The sequence below is a fragment of the Symphalangus syndactylus genome, chromosome X (genome assembly GCF_028878055.3).
Source record: "Symphalangus syndactylus isolate Jambi chromosome X, NHGRI_mSymSyn1-v2.1_pri, whole genome shotgun sequence".
NCBI lineage: Eukaryota > Metazoa > Chordata > Mammalia > Primates > Hylobatidae > Symphalangus > Symphalangus syndactylus.
In genome coordinates this window covers 42,889,730-42,912,506 of record NC_072447.2, presented here as the reverse complement: position 1 = coordinate 42,912,506, position 22,777 = coordinate 42,889,730, and the positions used below count along the sequence as shown (strand labels likewise).

Genomic DNA, 22,777 nt, shown 5'->3' with positions numbered 1-22,777 from the left:
CAGGAAAATGTGGGAAAGTTTAGAACTTCCTAGAGACTTGCTGAATGGCTTTGACAAAAACGCTGATAGTGATATGAACAATAAGGTCCAGGCTGAGGTGTTCTCAGATGGAGATGAGGAACTTGTTGGGAACTGGAGCAAAGGTGACTCTTGTTATGTTTTAGCAAAGAGACTGGCAGCATTTTGCCCCTGCCCTAGAGATTTGTTGAACTTTGAACTTGAGAGAGATAATATAGGGTATCTAGTGGAAGAAATTTCTAAGCAGCAAAGCGTTCAAAAGGTGACTTGGGTGCTGTTAAAGGCATTCAGTTTTATGAAGGAAGCAGAGCCTAAAAGTTTGGAAAATTTGCAGCCTGACAATGTGATAGAAAAGAAAATCCCATTTTTTGAGGAGAAATTCAAGCTGGCTGCAGAAATTTGCATAAGTAACGAGGAACCAAACGTTAATCTCCAAGACAGTGGGGAAAATGTCTCCAGGGTATGTCAGAGGTTTTCACAGCAGTCCCCCACCATCATAGGCCCAGAGGTTTAGGAGGAAAATGTGATTTCATGGGCTGGGCCCGGGGTCCTCCTGCTGTGTGCAGTCTAGGGACCTGGTGCCCTATGTCCCAGCCGCTCCAGCTGTGGCTGAAAGGGGCCAACACAGAGCTCAGGCTGTTGCTTCAGAGGGTACAAGCCCCAAGCCTTGGTGGCTTCCACATGGTGTTGAGCCTGGCAGTGCACAGAGGTTTGGTGACCTCTACCTAGATTTCAGAAGATGTATGGAAATGCCTAGATGCCCAGGCAGAAGTTTGGTGTAAGGGTGGGGCTCTCATGGAGAATCTTTGCTAGGGCAATGCAGAATAGAAATGTGGGGCCAGAGCCCCCACACAGCGTCCCTACCGGGGCACCGCCTAGTGGAGCTGTAAGAAGCAGGCCACCATCCTCAAGACCCCAGAATGGTAGACCCACCGACAGCTTGCATTGTGTGCCTGGAAAAGCCACAGACACTCAACACTAGCCCATGAAAGCAGCTGGGAGGGAGGTTGTAACCTGCAAAGCCACGGGGGTAGAGCTGCCAAGACCATGGGAACCCACCTCTTCCATCAGCATGACCCAGATGAGCAAGACATGGAGTCAAAAGAGATCATTTTGAAGCTTTAAGATTTGACTGCCCTGCTAGATTTTGGACTTGCATGGGGCCTGTAGTCCCTTTGTTTTGGCCAATTTCTCCCATTTGGAATGGCTGTATTTACCCAATGCTTGTACCCCCATTGTATCTAGGAAGTAACTAACTTGTTTTTGATTTTACAGGCTCATAGGCCAAAGGGACTTGACTTGTCTCAAATGAGACATTGGACTGTGGACTTTCGAGTTAATGCTGAAATGAGTTAAGACTTTGGGGGACTGTTGTGATGGCATGATTGGTTTTGAAACGTGAGGACATGAGATCTGGGAGGGGCCAGGGGTGGAATGATATGGTTTGGCTGTGTCCCCACCCAACTCTCACCTTAAACTGTAACTCCCACAATTCCCACCTGTCATGGGAGGAACCCAGTGGGAGGCGATTAAATTATGGGGGCAGATCTTTCCTGCACTGTTCTCATGATAGTGAATGAGTCTCACAAGATCTGATGGTTTTAAAAACGGGAATTTCCCTGCACAAGCTCTCTTTTTGCCTTCTGCCATCCATGTAAGATGTGACTTGCTCCTCCTTGCCTTCTGCCATGATTGTGAGGCTTCCCCAGCCATGTGGAAAGTCCAATTAAACCTCTTTATTTTGTAAATTGCCCAGTCTCAGGTATGTCTTTATCAGCAGCATGAAAATAGACTAATACGAACATCATTTCTCTAACAAAACTTAAATTGGCTACCATTTGCTAGCTTCCATACTGCTTCCCTCGATCCCTCACCTCTTCCATCAAATATATAGAACAATATATTATTTTGTACCCTCATAATACAGTACCACACTTATATACTTATAATACTTTGAATATTATTACTTATAATAAGTAATATTCCAAGTTAATAAGTTGGAATACTAATACAACTAATAATAATAATATTCCAAGTTAATTAGTTCAAATTCCAAGTTAATAAGTTGGATTAACCTGGAATACTATACTTACTAAATTGTAATATTCTCCTCCTCATTGAAGTCTTAGTCAACTTGGAAGATTCATTCATACTGCCTTTTATCCTTAACTCACCATGAAGCAGGCATCATTTTCCACAATTGGCATTCATCTGTGCCAACTCTATATAAAATTAGACTGACAACTAAAACTGAATGGGTAAGTTTGTGGGGAAATTCATAGGTATAACAGAATATAGGTATAACAGAACATAGCTATAACTAAACAAAGATATTGGCTAATTTTATTTTGTTAGGTGCAAGTTCCATTTTTGTTAGACTTATTATTTAAGGGCATAATTTCAAAGGAATATTAAAATTACTCTAGATCTAATTTCAAAATTTGTAAAAATTACAATAAATACAAGAATTTTTTTTCCTGAGAAAAAATTAAAGTGCATTTTTTTAACTTCAAAAGGTAAAGAAACAAAGCCCCAGAAGTTTGATCCTATAAGCTACCCCAAGGGAAAATAAAGAGAAACACCTTATCTTTTCTGACATATTTGACAAACTGAGAATAAACACATGGTAACATAATAAAAGGCAGATGCTAGGGGACTAGGTTGTCTCTTAATCATGTGAAATTAAGCTCATTGACTTACAGGAATGCTCAAGAGAGCAGCTGCACATAAATCACACTGACATGAGATGGAAGTACCCCCACTAGACTTTCTCATTCCTATTCAGTTAAATTTCACTTTCTTTACACAGTAGTATAATTTCTTTTACTTAAATGAATATTCATATGTAACAACACAAAAATTAGAACTGAAACTGTGTCTTTGGTTATTTCACTACTCTTACCTTTTATAAATTATTTGGGCCTAGAGTCACAAGTTTAGGAAAACCTCTTGAGGCTTGCCTTCCTCTTGCTGTCAAGAAGAATTGCATCTAAATAATTTACACAAACAGGTGTCCACTGTCAGGTTCTAGAACGAAGAGAAGATCAACTCCTTTTGGTAACCCTTTTACTCTCTAATAGCTGGATGCTTTAGGGAGCTTTTATATAAATTCCTCCTAAAATAACATGTGCTTTTTGGTAATGCAGCCATTTACTCTTCTCCATATGCTCTAATAACTGTGAATACTTTTTTCCTATCCTGAAGTCACTTGCTTATTTATCCTGTATTAGTAATCATGAGCTACAGCCTTTTCATAAGGGCCATTATGGAACAATACCATTAAACTCAAAACTTCTGCACAATGACATTGGTACTTCTTTAAAGCAGCACTAAACATAGTAGAATTCCAATAGAAAAATACTTGAAGAATCATTTTCCTTACCCTTTAACAGATTTTGAACTGCATTTCAAGCCCATGAAAACACTCCCCCCATTTGTAAAGGTTCATTGTCTTCATCTAAACCCTTATCATGTCCTAGATATTGCTTATTCTGAGTTATATCTTTTGCTTCAGTAGTCTCACATTATACTGATTGCTCTTTAAGAAAAAAATCATTTAATTTTACCTTTATCTTTCTAACATCATTTTGGTCCTGTAGCATCCTCACTGATGTAACTCTGAGTATTAAAACCACTCACTCAACCATTCATGCAGTCATTAATTCATTAAGACATTTCCTTGAACCCTGACTCTGAAACAGCATATTTGGCACTGTAGAGATTATAAGCATACATTAATCATGGTCCTTGCACTCACCACCTTATATTCTGAGGATGTTTTTGAGAGAAAAACATCATGGAACCCCTTTTCTTACCTAATTTCTACGTCCGGATCCCTCTAGCTTCATTTTTCTTCAGTATCCCAAACTTTTCAGGCAAATTATAACTCACACTTTAGTACCCACAAAGTGCTATAGTCATACTTTGTCCATAACAGTCCTTCAACTATTTATACTATTTCCCTGCTCCCAAATCTTACTCCAGATTTTCTTATACACCATTTTAAAATGTATATATTTAAGAATAGCTATTATTAACAAAGACTATGCTAACCTCTTTGAATGGCCTTGTAAAGACAGAACATTTCAAATACTTCAACCATGCAAAGTAATAATAATATTTTTATAGTTTGAAAAGTCCTACCAAGACACAGTGGGAATATGAAAATAAATTCTTTTTATTTGCAGGTAAATATACTAGCAGAGAAGAAGAAAGGGAGGAAGAAAGGAAGGAAGGAAAGAACAAAAAGGGAAAGAAGGGAGGAAGGAATGAAGAAAGGGACCAACAAACAAGAATGTAAAGCTAAATTTCCTCAACTGGTTGAGATACAAAGATTCTCCAAGCAAACGTTTGCTTTGCATGTGGGGGATTTTTTTTTTTTTTTTCAGAATTCTAAAAATGACAGTAACTGAGATGTTTATTTACTGAATTGCTATAATACTTCACATGCTTGAGGGGGATTGGTAATACTGGTCATCTTAGCCTCTTTCATCAAGTGCTACTTATAAAAACTAAAAAAAATAGGTATGAAATTGTCCTAGGATAAAATCTATTGTGTAACAAATGCTGAATATGTGCTTCCATAGATATTAAAAGTCTTGATTCTAAATGTAGGCACAACTTTAGAACATTACCTGAGAGACCAGATATAGTCCTTAGTTGTCATAACATATTGTACATATCTGAAGTGATATTTAAAACAAAATGTTATAAAGTTGCATTTTAATATTTCAATCAAGAATGTTATAATGATATAATTGCCATATATATATATATATATATTTTTTTTTTTTGAGATGGAGTCTCGCTCTGTCGCCCAGGCTGGAGTGCAGTGGTGCGATCTCGGCTCACCGCAAGCTCTGCCTCCCAGGTTCATGCCATTCTCCTGCCTCAGCCTCCCAAGTAGCTGGGACTACAGGTGCCTGCCACCACGCCCAGCTAATTTTTTTGTATTTTTAGTAGAGACGGCGTTTCACTGTGTTAGCCAGGATGATCTCGATCTCCTGACCTCGTGGATCCACCCGCCTCAGCCTCCCAAAGTGCTGGGATTACAGGCATGAGCCACCGCACCCGGCCTACCTTATTATATTTAATCTGTTCCTTAAATCAATAGTGATGGGACTGTAAGGCAATGTGATAAAAATAATACATTTCCAGCTTGCGTAATAAGAGCTCCTATTGCTTTCAAATTAGTTATGTTAATGAGAAACAAATATCTACTTTTATGGAATGACCATATGTGTTAATCTAAAGTAAACACTATACAAAATTAACATGCCATAAAAATCAATATTTCTCTGTGTAATATAATATTGTATATGTTCCTAATTATTAAAATATCTAGTTCTGGTTTTCTAGTGGTCACAGTGAACTAAAAATAATATTCTAGTGAAAGACATATGAAAAGCATTAGGTTTTGAGTGATGTTTATTGATCTTTCAAAAAGATGAATAAAATAAAGAATCAAAAGAGAATTAAATGATAAGACGAAAGAAGAAAGATAAGAAGTCCTCTTGGTTAATATGTAAAATCAAACATCAAAAATTGATTTTTATCCCCTGGCCATGGTGCTGCTGGTTTTATACGTTGGGCTGGGTATGAAGATTGAGCCATTAATCTTTTAAGGAAAAGATGCCAAGTACACTCCTCTTCTACTTGATGTATGGAGATCAGTAATGACACTATTCAGTAAGCTACATATCTGCTTCCCTCAAACAAAGGTGCCACAGGAACAGACATCAGCTGAAATAAGTCCAAGCTATGAAAGTATATGGATAGAATAACATTATTCCTTCCCAAAGTGCACACTTAATATCCAAAAATCAAACAAACAAACAAGCCTCCATCCATCTGGATCTTAATATAGACACTAAGGGAAGGTATGTTAATTCACATCATATAGAAAAGTAAACAAATCAGGCATGCTGCAAAATCCCAGTACCTGCCTTGTCATTTTTACATTATAATATAGAAAACACATTCGGTTTAGAAGGTATTATATAATTATGTGACAACTGCATTCATAAATTGAAGAGAGAAAGGTCTCAGAACTTCTGCTTAACTTAGCACAGCATCTTATTACCATTCTTCTAAAATAATTACAAAATTAAAATAAAACTGAATTTGAGACAGATTCTTGAGTTTTCTGAAGTCTTTAGAGCAGATAATTTTTACAACAATGATGTTTTCTAGAATAGAAACTTACATTAAAACCACTTAACATAGATTTTTCAGACATTTTAATATCTGCATTTATATTAAATTTGCATTTTCCAACTGCCCCATGTTTCTAGCTCTGCTCTCATGCTTCTCAAACACACAAAGTAAGTCCCAGTTTGCTAAAATTTCTTGCCCCCCAATTAGAGGTTATATAGAATGGACCCATCACCATTGCTTTATGTTTAAAAAGGAGTAACATTTCTGTTTGAATAAATCATAGATCTGACATACACAGAAAGAACTGAAAAAAAACAGATTTTATATAATTAGTGGTAATAACCAGAAAAATAAAGTTTTATAGAATTAATCAATATTTCTATTTTGCATGAACTATTGTCATTTTGTTATAATACACAAATGAGTGTTTCTCTTCTATATAGCCACTATCTCAAAAACCTATGTTAAGTGATTTTAATGTAAATTTCTATTCCAGAAAACATCATTGTTGTAAAAATTATCAGCTTTCATCACTATTTACTCCCCTTTCTACCCACTCTAACTCTCTTGGTTATGCTCAACTGTACTTGAGCATAGTACAATTAAAGAAATCAAGATATATGTTATTTCCCATTAACCCATTCAAATTACATAAACCACTACACATCATAATCCTGCCCTAGGGTTTTATCTCATTCAAAAGATCCACTGAGAAGAAGAGATGAAATAATGTGTAGACATAGCAACAGTATTTTTTTCGCGTTGCCTATAACCACATCAATGGCAGATACAACAGCTGTATAATAACCAAATATGCTAGAACCAACAATCTCAGTACTTTTTTTTTAACTTTCAACCATGTACCAAACCTTTGTCCATTCACAATGCCCTCCCCAATTTCCCTCCAGACTTTATCCCCAGGAGGGGCTCACGAGAGCAGAGCTGCTCCCTATTTCCCCTGCATGTGGGCTTTTTCGTTACATCATCAAAGTGAGTTTGAAGCCTTTTAGCCTCATGGTTAAGATGGTTGCTTCACAGCCCCATTTCAGCCCTTTCATTCCCTTTCCTTTCTGAATTCGAAAGATGCTTTTGTCCATGCAATTGCTTATATCACAACACTGCAACCTCCTGTACATTATCTCATCTTCTTTTTCTCACAGGCTCTCTAGAACTAACAGACAATACATTCTAATTCTAGCAACAAAACACAATACCCTTCTTCTTCCTTTATACCTAAAAGCTATAACTTCAAAAATTATATGACTCCACATAGTGTGAGCATGACAAGGCTTTATATTATCAGTGACTTACTAGACAAGATACAACTTCACATTGATAATGGTATTTATTCAATTGTCCCATACAATTGAACTATCAACAGTCCACTACAAACCTAGATGCTTGATAACATGTAAAGTTTTTCATAAATGCCAACATTAATCTATTTAGTAGTTCCTTTCATTACCATCCTACTTTACCTCTATATTTCCTATTAAAATATTAGTGCTTCCTCATGACATTTTCTTCAATAACACTAATGTTTTCTTTATATACTTCCAAACAATTCATCAAATCAGCTGGAGTACAACCCTGAAAAGAATCTTCCCTAAGTACAGCTAACATCAAAATGGTAACAATAAAAGTTAACATCAAAGATACAATAATATTTCCATGCAAAAAATTAAATAACACTGTTTATATAAGAATACTTAAAATCCTACCACAAAATGAAATCTAAATACAAGGCTTTGCTATTGAATCCATGCCAATTCATAGTAATTAACAAAATAAGCCACATTCTTTTGAATCCACTCTCACTTTTCTAATTCCTTATAAGTGTGCTCCACCCATTTACTTATAATATCTACAATATCTCCACAATATTGATAACTGATCATTCTCAACTTTTCCACAAATGGCACATGTGTAAATGTAGCACTATCACTTTAAGCTATAAAAACAAGTAAAAAATAGAGGAATACTGCTTACCGGAGCCTCTTTTGGTCACAACCTTCAAACTCTGAGTAAAAGTAGCGTATAAGAGAATCAAGTGTGGAATCGGAGCTTTCATCTTCCAGCTCTTAAAGGCTGTTTCCTAAAGCAAAGATTAAAAAGAAGAAAAACATACATGTTTTAAAAATAGCAATATTATAAGAGTTTCATAACTTTGATCAAACATGATGGGTGCAATGAATTACACAAAAGGAAAGAATATAACCAGGATTTCTATCATATTTTCCCAAATGTTGTGGTTCCTAAGTTAAATCGAAACCGGTAATACCAAAATTATGCCTCCATAGCCCTCACCCCCAAAATGCTTTAAAATCTTATGTTCACTTGAGGTTTTGGATTTTTTATTTAAACGCCCTAGTTGTATTTAAAGAAGTGGAAACAATCCCTTCAAAAGAATTATTTCACTAACAATTTATCTTAATAAAAATCATCCAAACTGACATTCTTAACATTCCATGCTGCAATAGAATGTGGTTTTATTCAGTGTCATTCTTTCCAATAGAGATTAAATCATAAACTGTATGCCTCAAAATATTTAATCGTGATTTTAGAATCTTCTTTCAAAAACCTCTAAAAGATACTTTAAGATAATTTTAAGACCTTTGTTTTTATTAAAAGAATGTATACTCTGGCCAGGCACAGTGGCTCATGACTTTGGGAGGCTGAAGCGGGCAGATCCCTTGAGCCCAGGAGTTTGGGACCAGCCTGGGCAACATGGCAAAACCCCCATCACTACAAAAAAAAAAAAAAATAGCTGGGCGTGGTGGAGTGCACCTGTAGGGCCAGCTACTTGGGAGGCTGATGTAGGAGGATGGCTTGAGCCTGGGAGGTCAAGGCTGCAGTGAGCTGAGATTGTGTCACTGTACTCCAGCCTAAGCAACAAAGGAAGAAGAAGAAGAAAGAAGAAAGAAGAAGAAACAACACTCAATGAAGCTACCAAAAAGTCATTTCTTTCTATTATAAGGCTTGCAGAGGGATATAAGAAGGGACACTAACCTAGTGTGTTTGGATTTCCAAAGGAGAAATATTTCATTTGAAATTAAATAAACGAACATTGTCTTCCTCAGAAAATCATCCTTCAGCTTTATTGAGGTATAATTCACAAAGTTGGATATGTTTAAAATGTAAAATGTGTTTTGATATGCATATATATTGTGAAATGATTACCACTATAAAGTTAGCTAACACATACTTCAAATGATATAGTTGCTATATTTTTGTGTGTGGTAAGACTTAAGATCTACTCTCAACGAATTTTAAGTATACAATGTAGTATCATTAACTATAGTCAACATGCTGTACATTAGATACCCAGAATGTACTCATTGTATATCTGCAAGTTTGTACCCTCTGACCAACATCTCCGCATTTTTCCCCATCCTGTCCCAGCCCTTGGCAACCACCATTCTACTCTCTGCTTCTTTTCTTTTTCTATAAGACTGAGATAGTAGAGCTGAAAGACTGACTTTCAAAAAGTGGCAAATCAGAACACAGTTCAAATATATTGTAAACTTATGACAGCACAAGTTTCTTTGCAAGACACTTGAGGACTGAGCATACCCAGCTTTCAATCACTGTAACTTTATTAAAGATGAGAAAGCCAAAACTATCACATTTTGTGTTCTCCCAGAGCCTCATTCAGATACTTCTGAATGGTTTTAATTGATTAATTTACTCACATTAATAAGTCTGTTAAAACACATTTTAATTCACAAAACAAAAGCAAAATCCATTCACCTGCGACAAGGTGTCACCATCACCATTTTATTCAGAAAAATCAGTGAATTTGTAATAGCATGGAAAACAATCTATTTTAATGGCAGCACCTTTAAGGGATGATAATCTGTTTAAGTTTTCTATCCAAAGACCTTAAGTTTACATAAAGACATAAATGAAACCTAATCCAAAGAGCTGATTCATCAGACACATTTGATGAACTGCCTCATTAAAGTACAAAACTGAGTCATGCATTCCTAAAACCCAAATCCCATTTCCCAGCCACCACACTAACTGGAGCTGCAGGAAATCTTCAAGTTGACATCTTCAGCCTTCAGGTTAGCTGTGAGAATCAGTTCTTCTCTGTGTGAGTTTAATTAGCACTGCCCAAGAAACTCCAGGACCCAACTATACACCGCAAGACGTTTCATCTCAACTATCTTCCTACTTTACTTCTGTTCAAAATACTATTTCCTTACTCATTTCATTTCTATAAAGCATATAGGCTAGTTTGCAATTCTATTTCTTAAAATTAATTGGTATGGAAAGCATCAATTTGGTTATATCAAGATCCTTAACTGAATCTCTTGAAACTTTGTGTATTAGGGAACACAAAAAGAAATCCAGAGAATTTCAGACTTAACATCTTGGTCAATCTATAATAATCTTTACAAACTTCTTTGAGGAAGTTTATTGTGTCTTAAATTGAAAAACAGATTAAATATATCTAGCCATAGACATCCAAGCTTTGCTATCCTTGCTGCATAATCAAAATTTGTACCCAGAAATAGCAATACAAACTGTACATAATCATTTAGTGAGGTCCTCACATATTTTCTTATTGCTTATAATTGGTGAACTAATTTCAAGAGGCCTCAATTTCTGGATAAATGGACCTGAAACCAATTGCCTGTTTCCTGTCAATACCATTCACCATTTGGCTTCACATAAACCACTACTAAACCTTATGCAGAATGAGCATATCACAATGGTTAAGAGCAGAAAGTCTATATATCCCAGCTTTGCCACCTGTCAACCGTGATTTGGAACAAATAACCTCTCTGTGACTAGTTTCCTCATTTGCAAAGTAAGTATTATAATAGTACATATAGCATAGTGCTTAGAACAGCACTGGCACATAGAAAGAACAACAAATCAAAGCTTCCGGGATTTTTGTTTGTTTGTTTTTGAGACGGAGTCTCTCTCCGTCATTCAGGCTGGGGTGCAATGGCGCGATCTTGGCTCACTGCAACCGCTGCCTCCCGAGTTCAAATGATTCTCCTCTTTCAGCCTCCCAAGTAGCTGGGATTACAGGGGCCCGCCACCACACTCGGCTAATTTTTGTATTTTTAGTAGAGACGGGGTTTCACTATGTTGGCCAGGCTGGTCTTGAACTCCTGACCTCAGGTGATCTGTCTGCCTTGGCCTCCCAAAGTGCTGGGATTACAGGCAAAGCTTCTGTTTTTATTGTTGTTATTGCAGTTGTTATTACTTTTATTATTATTGTAAGTACTACTAATTAATTCATACTACTAATATTCACATCCTGTCCCTATCAAGTTTTCTGTGTATACCAGCTTTCTACTTGACTGGAAGGCCCTGAAGGGTAAATGTGAGTTTTATGCAACTTTTTATTTCCAATGCTCAATGAATGCTAGCAGGAAAAAGATAAATGAATGAAAGACTAGATATGGTTGCTATTATATGCAGTTCAATTTTGATATTTAAACCCATCATTAGAGAAACCCTTATTGAGCATATACTAGTTATAAGATGTTTTTCTATGATGTAGTGGGGACACAAAGACAATGCAATGGAGTCTAATCAAAAAGGCCAATAAAGGAAACAAATGCTTACCTATTTAATTAGACTGGCCCTGTTGCCATTTATTCAGTATAATGTGCTTAGAGAGTAGAGGAAGGAATCAATTAATTCTGCTCCAGTCTGGGTGTGGTGAAGTCAAAGAAAAGGGCTTCCAGGGGAAGAAGTATTTCATCTAGATCACGAAGGAGAGACTTTCTTTTTTATTTATTTATTTTTTTTTTATTATTATACTTTAGGTTTTAGGGTACATGTGCACAATGTGCAGGTTTGTTACATATGTATCCATGTGCCATGTTGTTTTGCTGCACCCATTAACTCGTCATTTAGCATCAGGTATATCTCCTAATGCTGTCCCTCCCCCCTCCCCCCACCCCACAACAGTCCCCGGAATGTGATGTTCCCCTTCCTGTGTCCATGAGTTCTCATAGTTCAATTCCCACCTATGAGTGAGAACATGCGGTGTTTGGTTTTTTGTCCTTGGGATAGTTTACTGAGAATGATGTTTTCCAGTTTCATCCATGTCCCTACAAAGGACACGAACTCATCATTTTTTATGGCTGCATAGTATTCCATGGTGTATATGTGCCACATTTTCTTAATCCAGTCTATCGTTGTTGGACATTTGGGTTGGTTCCAAGTCTTTGCTATTGTGAATAGTGCCGCAGTAAACATACGTGTGCATGTGTCTTTATAGCAGCATGATTTATAGTCCTTTGGGTATATACCCAGTAATGGGATGGCTGGGTCAAATGGTATTTCTAGCTCTAGATCCCTGAGGAATCGCCACACTGACTTCCACAATGGTTGAACTAGTTTACAGTCCCACCAACAGTGTAAAAGTGTTCCTATTTCTCCACATCCTCTCCAGCACCTGTTGTTTCCTGACTTTTGAATGATGGCCATTCTAACTGGTGTGAGATGGTATCTCACTGTGGTTTTGATTTGCATTTCTCTGATGGCCAGTGATGATGAGCATTTTTTCATGTGTTTTTTGGCTGCATAAATGTCTTCTTTTCAGAAGTGTCTGTTCATGTCCTTTGCCCACTTTTTGATGGGGTTGTTTGTTTTTTTCTTGTAAATTTGTTTGAGTTCATTGTAGATTCTGGATATCAGCCCTTTGTCAGATGAGTAGGTTGCAAAAATTTTCTCCCATTCTGTAGGTTGCCTGTTCACTCTGATGGTAGTTTCTTTTGCTGTGCAGAAGCTCTTTAGTTTAATTAGATCCCATTTGTCAATTTTGGCTTTTGTTGCCATTGCTTTTGGTGTTTTAGACATGAAGTCCTTGCCCACGCCTATGTCCTGAATGGTATTGCCTAGGTTTTCTTGTAGGATTTTAATGGTTTTAGGTCTAACATGCAAGTCTTTAATCCATCTTGAATTAATTTTTGTATAAGGTGTAAGGAAGGGATCCAGTTTCAGCTTTCTACATATGGCTAGCCAGTTTTCCCAGCACCATTTATTAAATAGGGAATCCTTTCCCCATTTCTTGTTTTTGTCAGGTTTGTCAAAGATCAGATAGTTGTAGATATGTGGCATCATTTCTGAGGGCTCTGTTCTGTTCCACTGATCTATGTCTCTGTTGTGGTACCAGTACCGTGAGGGAAACGAAATTCTGGGTCCAAGACAAAGATGAGTGAAATACTCAGTGTGGTAGGCAGAATGTTGTCCCTTTCCTCTCACCAAACATGCCCAGGTCCCAATCTCTGGAACTTGTGAATATGTTGCTCTACATAGCAAAGAGACTGTATAGATGTGATTAAGTTAAGAATTTTGAGATGGGAGATCATCATTCAGGTGTGCCCAAAGCAATCACAAACTCTCTTACAAAAGGAGAGCAGAAGAATCAGACTCAGAAAGAGAAAATACTAAATATATGGATGGAAACAAAGGTCAGAGGTTCAAGTGATACACTGTGAAGGTGGAAGAACAGGCCATGAGACAATGAATGTTTGTGGCCCCTAGGAGATGGAAAAGTCAAGGAAACAGATTTTCTCATACGTTCTCCACAAGAAAAGTAAGCATGTCAAACACCTTGATTTTACGCCCATTTTGAACATCTGATCTGCAGAATTATAAGATTTAAAAATGGAGTTATTTTAAGCCACTAAGTTTGTGGTGACTTCTTAAAGCAGCAATAGGAAATGATTACAGCAAGGATGTGAAATGGCAAGTTTCAGGAATAAAGTGTAAATAGACCACAGGTTGTGGGTTGTAATAACATTTGAAGGCATCAATGTAGATAGATAGACATTGTCAATGTAGGATTTCGACAAAACATCAATGGAAAACCTTATAAGGGGCATGAGGGAAAAATCCTCAACTTCTTATATAACATCTTCATTCATGCTCTAACTTAATCATCCAAGATTATTTCATGTAACTTTATTTTTTGTTACCTATTTCTTTAGTCATAAAAGCATTTCTTCAGAATACACATAACTCACCTAAGATTCTGACTTGCCTCCCTTTCACACAATCCTAAGATTCTTTGCCGTATAGACAATGAAGAGCCAATGGATGCTTTTAAGTGAATAATCTAACTTGTTTTATATAGTATAGATTGAAGCTGGAAGGAAACAGCAGGCAGCAGTACTGGAAGAAGAGGAAGGGGGTAAGTCAATGCAGTAACAGTGAATACTGGGAAAACAGAATAGATTTAGAAATCAGTAGGAAGCTTCTGAAGTGGATTGTGGATCTGAGGTGTATAGTTTGAGAAACTAGGTCTATTATGATATTATTTACCAATATATAGAAATACAGAAGATATTTTGGGCAATGAGGGTGGAGAAATATGCAAAATTTTATTTGTGACATGTTGAGCTTAAATTGTCTATGAAATTTCCTGTTAAAACTTTCATGTAGTTTATTAAAAATATTAGCCAGGAGCTCAGTAGAAAGATTGAAGATAACACAACACTGTAATTGTAGCTGAAGTTAAGAACATGTATTAGGAACAACAAGAAGGAAGTACGGATAAAGAAGAGAAGAAGGCTCACATTATCCACCCTGGGGCTTACAAATATTTACAGGACAGGCAAAATGAATCAAGAGGAGAAAAAGTGAGAAAAGCAAGCCACAGAGGGAGTGTGAATCAGAAAATATTGGGTAAAATAAGCAAGCAAGGATATTTAAGGATACCATCAGGAGAGTTTATGTATTGTGAGAATAAAAAAAGACATCTGGGCCAGGGTTAGTGGCTCACGCCTGTAATCCTAACATTTTGGGAGGTCAAGGCAGGAGGATCACTTGAGCCCAGGAGTTCGAGACCAGTCTGTGCACCACAGTAAGACCACCATCTCTACAAAAAAATTTTAAAATTAGCCATGTGTGGTAACACATACTGTAGTCCCAGGTCCTGGGGAGGCTGAGGTGGGTGGATCACTTAAGCCCCAGAGGTTGAGGCTGGAGTGAGCAGTCATTATTTCACTACACTCCAGCCTGGGCAACAGAGTGAGATCCTGTCTCAAAATAAAAAAGACAACTGGTATCAGAGTTAAGATGCTAATGACCAGTCTTTTCATTACACAAATGGGAGTATAAGTGGGCATAATTAAAAGAGTCCAAGGTGGAAAATAAGTTTCATCTGCTTGTTTTTGAGTGTTTTTCAAAAACAACATTCAAAACAAGCAACAATGTGTTTTGAATGTGGATGTGGAATCCACAATTCTGGGTAGAGAAGTTGAGGATTAACTGGGGAATTCTGGATCACATATGTAAACTGAGGCAAAAGAGAAGTAGAGTCAGAGGAAAGAAGTGGATCTAGAAGGAAGAGATATTAGTATGGGGAAGTTGAGACTCCTCCTTTTGTAGGCAGAAAATAAAGTACAAATGGGTGAATATAAAGGTAAATTTGGAAGTGAAATGGAGGGAAGCTGCACTCATTTGTTTTATTCTTAACTATAAAGCAGGGAGAATATGCTTTAGAATCAGAAAAACCTGGATTATTGGCCTTACTGTATGTTAAGGTAAGCAAGTTACTTCATCTTTATAAGCCCCAGTTTTCTCATCTACAAAGCATGGACATAAGTATCTGCCATATTTATTTCAGTTTTTACCTACTATTCCTCAACATGATGAGGTAGCAAATACCTACTTCAAAGTTTCATAAGTCTTAAATAAAATACTTGTCTTTATGGTGACTATTAGTGTTTAACAGTGACATTTAATTATAGACATTTTTTAATGCTAGCTCTTTTCTTATGCCTTCTTTCCACTCCTGGCTTGTATGTAGTAATTAACTATGCTAAAAAATGATTCACTATATTTTACTTAATACTTAAAGTTTTGCCATTACTATATTCAAGATTAAGGCAACCATTTTTTCACTCTAATCAAAAATTGAAGTATCCATTTGTACCTGACACAGATATTTTTCCAAGAGTTCAATTTACATAAAGCAATCATGTTATGAGATAGATTTCCTCTGGAGAAGATAAACAGAAGCTCTTAGACACTCTGCAACCATAAGTTACTAAAAGGCACAATATTTACAATTAGTCACAGGGAAACTTGTGTCTAAATCATAAGCTTTGGCTACTACCTTGAGGAAATTAAACACAAATTACAAAGTTATGTATACATTTGTTTTTTTAATTATGGAGTGCCTATCATGATGCAGATGCTGTTCTAAATACTGAGGTACAAAATAATTAGGAAATGGTCACTGTGGCAAGGATTACATGGAAGAGAGACATGGAAATCAACAATTTTAGCAAAGGGATACATGTTGTGAGAGACGACTTCTCAATAATCTATGGAAAATGCTCAGTGCAGCCTGGATAGGTCATGAAAACATTCACAGAAGAGGGTGGCATTGGGCTGACTTTGGAAGCAGAAGAGAGGGTTCATTAATGACTAAGGTAGAAAGGGTTTAATAAATGGTGGGCAAGAGATTACAGGTAGAGTAGGACAGAAAGAGTGCATGGTCCATTTGGAAAACCACTGAGGAAAATAAAGCTAACTACTTGACAATCTATTCAATATGGGTTGGGGAGTAGGGAGGGGGATATATTTAGATCATCCAAAACAAGTTTTAGGTCACCAAGATAATTTTTTTCTAAATCGGCCCTGACAAAACTCTGTAGGAATTTTGTTTGTTTGTTTTAACACAATTCTAAACAGAAGACCATTTATTCCTATAGCGCTTCTCCGACAAGGGAATGTTGACCTTCCAAATCTTATAACCAAGCTTCTAAACTGATCTCCAAAAGCTAATTCACAATATGACTAAAAAACCAAAGTATCAATAAAAATCTGAAGTCATATGCTTCTTGGTAGATTATCCTACAAGGTGATGAAGAATATTATACTCAGCAGTCAAATAATCTTATCCAAAATGCATCTGTGCCTTATTTAAATATTGTCCCGAGAATTAAACACTGTGGAGTTCACTGTGGAGCAATCTAACCTAAAATGCTGTGGAATGTCTTGCAAACCTATAGACTACTGGAGCAGTAAGCGCAGTTACTATGGGATAATTGGCACACCTACTGGGTGGCACCAGGTGAAGCTGAAAAGTTGTATAGGAATCTGGTAAGGAAAGGGTTGGTTTGACTCTCAAGATGTCCTGACTATATGCTTCAGGAGGTTAAAAACCAATAGTGCTTAAAGAACAGACTGTCAAAACCGGTTTTCTATTAAAAAGAGTTGATGAAACTTCCATCTAATCTATTAAGAAAAAAAAGAGTAATGATATAAACAAAATTGGAACTGAAGAAGTTATAAAATATACAATGACATAAAATATTTAGAACACTTTGAATTTTACTAAATTTGTAAATTTTACAGAATGGATGACTGGGGATAAAAATAACTAAAATTCATTAAACAGAAGAAAATGATGAGTAAACCCAAAACCATTTAAAATCTCAAAATGCTATTAAAGTATAAACTCCAAAAATGTTAATTGAAGAAAATAATACAGATGAGTACTTCCAAACTTTCAAGAAACAGAGTTTGGTCCAAGGAATAGAAAATCATGGTTATGGTTATAAAAATACAGAAAACCTTTTTTTGTTTAAACTGACAAAATAAAGTGCTTTAAACTAATATAAAGAATGAGGGCAAGGATAGTTAATGTTACTGTTTTCATTTAGCTTTGATCTGGAATTCCTAGGCAGTGACTGGAAATATTAGAAAAAGAGAAATGCAAAATTTTTATTAGTAGTAGGGCATGGTGATAAAAAGTTAGAAAACTTTATTTATTCCATTATAAATTCACGCAAATAATATGCTCCAGGATTAAAATATTGACTACTTTATCAATTTTGGCACAAAATGTCAAATTTTTCCAAATTGGGAATATGCACTTCTAGTCAAAATTCAAATAGAATATTTATTGTGTTTTTTAGAAGATAAAAATATAAATTTTATAAGGAAAGTTAAAAGTCAAATATAAATTAGCAAACATATTTCCAACATACACATCAATAGGCTAGTGCCCATATAATATAAAGAATGCTTACAAATCTATTGGGAAAATTAGCAAAGGGAATGAATATAGAAAATGAACAAATCAAGTGAATAGGTGATACAGAGAAGACATATAGCCACTAAATATTACAATCATAAAACTGACAGTAAATAAAAGCATATACTAAAATAATTTGTCAAATAAAAATAAAATTTTCTCACACAAAAATGCCATGATTGTAATTTTGTATATTCATACATATTTAATTATAGAGAAAGGAAAAGAGTAATCAAAGTTATTTAAATGATAATTTTTTATGTTGATACGGATATAGTAAAACAAGTATGCTCATAATCTGATGATGGGAATGAATATTAGTACAGTTTTACTGGAGAGCAATTTCTCAATATACAGCCTTTAAAAATACTTAACCACTGGGAATCAATCATCCTGCTTCTAAAAATCCATCTGTAGTGGTAAAAATTCTGAGATGGGCCCCAAGACTTCCACTCCCTTGTGTCCACACCCTGTAGAATTGTCTTCTTTTAAGTTTGGGTGGGGCCTATAAATATGATAGATATCATGCCCATGATTCAGTTATATTATATAACAAAGACAGAAGGATTTTGTAGGTGTGATTAAGGCCACTAATCAGGTGCCTTTAAATTAATCAAAGGGGAGATTATCCTGGTTGGGCTCAGCCTAATCAGGTGGTCTTTTAAAAAAGGTTCTAGAGGTTAGAGATAGAAAAGGTTAGAGAAAAGAAGTAGCAGAGATTATTTCCTTTTGGCTTTCAAGAAAAAAGTGCCATGTCATGGAGAGAGCCATGTGACAGGGAATGGCCATCAACCTCTAGGAGCTGAGGGCTTCAGTTCTAAAACCACAAAAAAAAAAAAAAAAAACAAGAACAAAACAAAAAAACTGAATTTTGCAAAAAAACCATAAGAGCTTGGAAGAGGACTTCAAGTCTCAGATAAGACCTAAGACCCAGATGACATCTTGATTTCACACTTGTGAGACCCTGAACTGAGTCAGCTAACCTGCACCCAAATTCCTGACCCACAGAAACTACATAATAATATATTTGTACAGTTTCAGGCTGCTAAGATTTGGGTAATTTGTTATGTAAAAATAGGTAAATAATATACCACCTTAAACATTCACTAATCCAGACAGATTTATGTAAAGAGATAATTATTAAATTTTCTATTGACTAATATAGAGGACTAGTAACAATTATAGAGAATATCTGTAAGATGGAATATTATTTAGCTTTCACAAATACTTCCAAAATTAATAATTTGGAAAAATAGTCAAAATAACATGGAAAGGAGATGAAAGCATAATATAATGCTGTACAGAGAAAATTATCCATAGTATAATATTATTACTATTAATAATAGAAAAATGACTTAAAAACTACAGCACAGCAGATCACATAAGCTGGCTATCATAAGTAATTATACTGATTTTGGCTCTCCTCCACATTGCTATATGTTTCCCTAATTTGAAAAAAAAAGAACATGCACCGTATTTTTTACAAAAATATGTATGTATTTATGCCTCTTTAAAATTTCATTAGAAAAAGTTTTAAAGGATCAAATTATCTTACTTTTTTTTTCCAGAATCTGAATGATTTATTGTAACTCTAATTCTACAAGTAAAAGCCATACGTTTCTAAATCCAAGAGTCATCCTGATAAACCACATTGTGCAAAATATTTTCTCACTGCAACAATTTCCACGGTTTTCAACCATATGATCCACTTTAATGGATCACCAATAAAAAACACCAGGTTAGCAATCTGAATCTAATTAAAATAGATTCTGGACAGACAGACACACACACACACACACACACTGTGATTGAAAGAATGAAATGTATACTGTGGAAGAGATATGCCTGTAAATGTATCCACCTAATACTACTTTAAGGAAACATTTGAGAATCTGAAATGAGTAATAAGAGATTATTAGCTATCCTTTCCATGGAAAGTTGGAGCCTCTGGGAATTATCTGATCTTATATGTGTAACTTTGCTTTTGAATAAGCTATTTTATATCTCTGTAAAGATACAGTGAACATCTAGAAAGCTAATAGCAATGCAAATAATTCTTATCCATAGAAATGCTTATTAATTGTGTCTGGTAGAATGCAACTGATTATTGCTCAATGGATAGACATGCTGTGTTCAGTTGAATTCAATATTCATTTATTGCATATAAATTTGTGGTTCTTTGACAACTCCATCAAGTCAGGTGTAACATCTTGTCTAGTTCCCTCATTAATTAGTGATGTAACTAAAACTTTGACAAAAGTTCATTTTATATCTTTATGAAAGTCAAGTTTTAATTTCTTTTTTAAATTACACTTAATACTACATTCATTTATTAAAATCAAGTTAGTCAATAAATGCTTTAAGATAAAGTATTTTTTACAGTTTAAGCAAGATAAGCATTTAAGATGAGCAATACGCTAATTAACATGATTCAATCATTCCACATTCTCTATATATAATATATATAATAGTATCACTCTGTACCTGATAAATATATACAAGTATAATTGTCAATGTTCAATAAAATGTTAAAAAGGAAATTAAACAAAAGAAATCATGATAAACTAGCTCGGGTTAGATTTCGTATTCCAGTCAGAGCTTAGTATCATGGGGTTTTAATCAGAAACCATGTGAACAACAATATAAAGACACTGTCAAGGCTGCTAAACAAGAGATCAGTGGAACTGCAAAGGTGCATAGAAAAAGTCCATTTCCATAACATTATCATCAACAGGAGCAACTAAATGTATTTTGAGACACTAGGTCTTTCTCTCAGATTTGGCAAAGCAGAGAAACTATCCATCTTAGGGGAATAGTGGCTAGGAAAAGGCTTCAATCAAGGTCATTAAAAACTAATGGAATCATCCCTTGCAAAATCTAGAATTGCCTAATGTAACCAATATAGTTTAGAAAATCCCTGGCACTAGCCGATGCTTGTCTGTGAAGACAGACCTGAAGAAATATACAATGAAAGTGGTTAAGTGCACACACTCAGGAGTAAAAGTGCTTGACTTTGAAACCCAGCTCGACTTCTTACTAGCTATGCAAACTTGGACAAATTACTAATACTTAACATTCCAATATCTAATATCTCGTTTTCTTCATCTGTAAAATGGCCAGATGAATAGTCTGTATCTCAAAGGATTACTGCAAACATCGAATACAATAATGTATGATTACCCTTAAACATTGATGTCTAGTTAGATGTGTATCACCTTTTACTTTTATAAGCCACAGAATATTAACAGGGCTATGCTGATAACTGTAGTCTTAACTGAATTAATTTGTATAATAATTCCAAACTTAAATTACCAGGAATTACTGGGGAAATTGATATGTTTCATATGCTGCCAGAAAATTCTGTGAAACTCAATACAGCTCACACTTATTTGGTGACAAGAAAAAATACTGTAAATGGATGAACCTGACTAGCTAAAATGGAAAGTGCACTGTGCTCAAGAATAGACAGCATAAATAAAAACACTACACAGTTTCCATCTGCCACTTTTCTAATTCACCTTTCTTATGCCTTTCGTATTCATCACGCCCTCCACTGTAATTCAGCTCCAAAAGCCCATACCAAAGAAACTTTTTGGGTTCTAAAGTCAGCAGATTGGATGAGGCAAGTGACAGAGCCAGGGAGGAAAAGCAAATATATTCCATCATCGCTCTTGCAGGCTGCAAACATGATCCTAGCTGAGTGAATTTGCCCTCCTTTGGGAGTTCTCCCTGCCAATATATTTAACGAATAGTTGGATAAACCTGACTCTTACCACATATCTGTGTGTTTACAATTCAGTACATTGAGGAATTTATTATTTATTGCAACTCTCAAGAAAAAGGTGGCTTTATGCCAATTAGAGCTCTAATATATGATGTTTGTTACATGTGGCGAATTTTTTAGTTTTATTTTTCCAGTTAAACTCTACATATCCATAACCATAACAACTTATGAGTAGGGTAAGATAATGGGAGAAAAGCTAAGGCAGTGATTTTCAGCCTTGGCTGAATTTTGGGATCACTTGGGGAGATTTCAAAGAGACTGATGACCCACGTGATTCCAAAACTGCTGGTCCATGCACCACACTTTTGAAAAGCAAAGGTCCAAGCAATAATACTGTTTCTTAAAATTACCTATGGCAGGGTTTCTCAAACATGGTACTATTAATCTGGTGAGGTAGATTATTCATTGTTGGGGAGGTGGGCTGTCCGGTGCATTGTAGAATGTTTAGCAGCATCCACGGCCTGTATTCACTAGGTACCAGTAGCACCTTCACCTAGTTGTCACAAGCAAAAATATCTCCTAATATTCCAAATAATCTGGGGCATGGCTGGTACCCTCAGATCACAAGTTTAATCACTATTCACAATAATTACCTTTATCAAACAATAAAAATTCCATTCTGAGGCCATGGAGCACAGAACCTTTTATGAAAGAGCTCTATAGTCACCCCAGCGTTACTCAGTAAGAACATGACCACTGAAGCTTCAAGGAAAAGAAATATAAGTATTTTTCCTATGTGCCAATGTGTCAATAGAATCCTCTTATAAAGGAAAAAGCAATAATAAAATGTATTTGTT

The 22,777-nt window shown here is 35.7% G+C and overlaps 1 protein-coding gene across 1 annotated transcript in view; it reads right to left on the bottom strand.

The window, feature by feature from the left end:
* IL1RAPL1 (interleukin 1 receptor accessory protein like 1) overlaps positions 1 to 22,777 on the bottom strand; it is a 1,380,067-nt gene that overhangs the window by 1,164,940 nt on the left and 192,350 nt on the right. Inside the window, exon 2 of the mRNA XM_055267893.2 lies at positions 8,164 to 8,269. Within this exon, the coding sequence (XP_055123868.1) occupies positions 8,164 to 8,245 (82 nt within the window). The 5' untranslated portion in view covers positions 8,246 to 8,269. The remainder of the gene's footprint in view (positions 1 to 8,163; positions 8,270 to 22,777) is intronic.